Here is a 2,714-nt window from a genome sequence, read left to right as displayed (position 1 = left end):
GTGGGTGGGTGGGTGTGAGGGGCTCAGGAGGTGAGAGCAGTACTTGAAGGGTGGTGGGACAGAGCCGCCCAGTATGTCTGGAAGGCCATCGGAGGCCAAGGGTAAACTGAGGCTGGGGTGGGCCAGCTCGATGAAGCTGGCTGCCTCGCGAGGGGCGGTCGTGGCTCAGATGCCCGTCTGGTGGGTCCCGGCTCTGCTCGGAGCCCACCTCACAGCCCTGTCATATTTTCCTCCTACACGTGCCTTGTTGGTGAACCTGCTCCCTTGTTCACTGTCTACCCTCGAGACTATAAGCTCCGCGGGGCGGGGACCACGTTTGTCTCATTTGTGCTGTGAGGCGCAGGGAATGGCGGGACAGGGCAGGAAAGGAAGGAAGGAGGGTGACGGGTGGATGCATCGTAGGGGGATACGGCTGGGTCACGTCAGGGGTGGACAGTCTTGACGGCAGGGTCCGAGCTGTGGCTGCAGGCGAGTGACCAAGGTGGGGGAGGGCGGGGGCTCAGGTGGCCCCACGGGTGCTCTCACCTCTTCCCGAGGGTGCAGACCCCGCCTGTACCCTGTGACTGACAGCCCCTGCAGGATGACTGACTTCAGGGGCCACCACCCCACTCCCACGCCTGACCCCGTGTGTGCAGGGGGCCCTGGATGACATGGGAGAGCCCCCAGGAAACTCACCAGCCCCCTGGGGAGAAAGGCCTGGGCCAGGGGCAGTCTGGGACCTGTAGCTGCAGGGGGCTTGGAGTGAATCAGTCAGGCGTGCTGCCTGGAGGAAGCGGCAGGGCCTGCTTGGCAGCCATGGGCAGGCACTCTGCCACTGGTCTCCCTCCTTGCTTGTCACTCTGCATCTTCCTTGGGGACCAACTCTTGGGAGGACCCACCCCGCCCTTCTCTGAGGTTCTCCAAACGTAGGCAACTCTTTATTTTTATTTATTTATTTATTTATTTATTTATTTTGGGGGGTACGTGGCCTCTCACTGCTGTGGCCTCTCCCGTTGCGGAGCACAGGCTCCGGACACGCAGGCTCAGCGGCCATGGCTCACGGGCCCAGCCGCTCCACGGCATGTGGGATCTTCCCGGACCGGGGCACGAACCCGTGTCCCCTGCATCGGCAGGTGGACCCTCAACCACTGCGCCACCAGGGAAGCCCTATTTTTATTTATTTTTAAGAATGTAGACCTGGGCAGGAACCAGGAAGTCTTAATCGGGGCTCTCTGGGTGTGCGCCTATGGTAACACGTGTGGTTTACAGACAGGGCCCGAGACTGAAGCTCACTCTACCCTGGGCTCTGGAGGAAGCCTCCTGCTTGCCCACAGCAAACCCACCAGAAGTTACCATCCAAAGGGTTTTCGTTCCAAATGGTCCCCTGAGGAGGGTTGGGCTTCCTCCAGCAAACAGTTAGCCCAGTTGGGCCCCTACTCCGACCCGGACACCTCTCTGAAGCCAGGGTTTGTGTCCCCAGGGCAAGATGGGGACAGTCGCAGGTGGACTGGGGGGGTGCGTGGCGGGGACCAGCAGCCAGGTCTGTGTGATGGCAGGGACCCCGCCCACCCCGTGACACCATGGAGTTCACCTTCAGGCTGCACCATTCTGGGCTTCGTTGTGACTGTAATGTAGGGGGTGATGGGAAAAGTGCAGGGGGTGACAAAGCAAAGCGCACACCCAGGGCACTGAACGGCAGCTTGAACCTTAGCCTCACTCGTGGCTAACAGCCAGCAGAACTCCCCTGGTGCCCCTCACCCACCGGGCCGCTCTCCCTTCCCTGCAGAAATCAGCCCTCCCGGCTATTAAAGGTGAGTGCTTCCCCCTTGGCCCCTTCTGCGTGCTCAGCCAGTCAGGGGAAAGGTGCCTCAGGTCAGCCCGTGGTTAGGTGCTCTCTGGGATAGGAGGGTGTGGCCCCTGCCCTGGTGGAGTTCACGGCCAGTCCCCTGGGTGTGGCCACCACACCTGTCCCTCCTGCCTTGTGCCCGACGGTAGCTGATGTGAATTGATGGCATATGGCTCAGAGGGTGAATCATCCCGTTTCTGTTTCCTGAGCATGGGAACTCGGCGGCCCGGGGTCCCAGAGGAGCCCTCAGTCTGTGGGGAAAATAGTGCCTCAAGAGCCAAGCCTGGCCCTGGAAGGCTTCCTGGAGGAAGGGAGACATGAGCAGGCCAGTGGTTTTCTGAGAGTCTGATGCTCTGTGCAGCTAGCTGGCCACTGTGGCGGATGCTACCTGGACGTGGGGCATCCAGGCTCATCCTCTCCCTGGCCCAGAGGTCACACAGCCTGCTGGGACCACACAGTCGATTTGGGGAAGACAGTCCTGGTCTAGGGTGTGGCACTAGTGCCTCTGGGCCTCAGCGTCCCCAGCCAGCGCTGTGGAGGAGCAAAAGTGGGGGACCCTGTAAGCGGTGCCATCTGGAGGTCGGCTTCCAGACCGAGAGACTGGGTGCCGATGGGTGCTCTTTAAACCAGGGTCCTTTAAGCCGCCCCAAGTACTTGCCCCCGCCAGTGCCAGACTGGCTCAGGGTCAGAGACCCTGACCCCCGGGACGGGGGCTGGGCGGTGTGCGTGCCTGTGGTGCGTGTGCGCGTGCGTTGGTGCGGCCGGGCGCACCCCGTGCGCACCCACCGGCGCCTCGAGCTCAGCGCCGCGGCCCGGCCCGCCGCCGCGTGTCGTTGCAGCGCGCTGCAGGAGCAGAAGGGCGAGCTGCGCAAGCGGCTGTCCTACACCA

At 62.5% G+C, this 2,714-nt stretch overlaps 1 protein-coding gene across 1 annotated transcript in view; it reads left to right on the top strand.

The window, feature by feature from the left end:
- BEGAIN (brain enriched guanylate kinase associated) overlaps nucleotides 1-2,714 on the top strand; it is a 16,278-nt gene that overhangs the window by 7,144 nt on the left and 6,420 nt on the right. Inside the window, exon 6 of the mRNA XM_024757998.1 lies at nucleotides 2,665-2,712. Within this exon, the coding sequence (XP_024613766.1) occupies nucleotides 2,665-2,712 (48 nt within the window). The remainder of the gene's footprint in view (nucleotides 1-2,664; nucleotides 2,713-2,714) is intronic.

This window comes from Neophocaena asiaeorientalis, unplaced genomic scaffold (genome assembly GCF_003031525.2).
Source record: "Neophocaena asiaeorientalis asiaeorientalis breed wild unplaced genomic scaffold, Neophocaena_asiaeorientalis_V1.1 scaffold476, whole genome shotgun sequence".
In the NCBI taxonomy this organism is placed as follows: domain Eukaryota; kingdom Metazoa; phylum Chordata; class Mammalia; order Artiodactyla; family Phocoenidae; genus Neophocaena; species Neophocaena asiaeorientalis.
The sequence above is the reverse complement of the archived record's forward strand: the minus strand, read 5'-3'. Positions and strand labels throughout refer to the sequence as shown.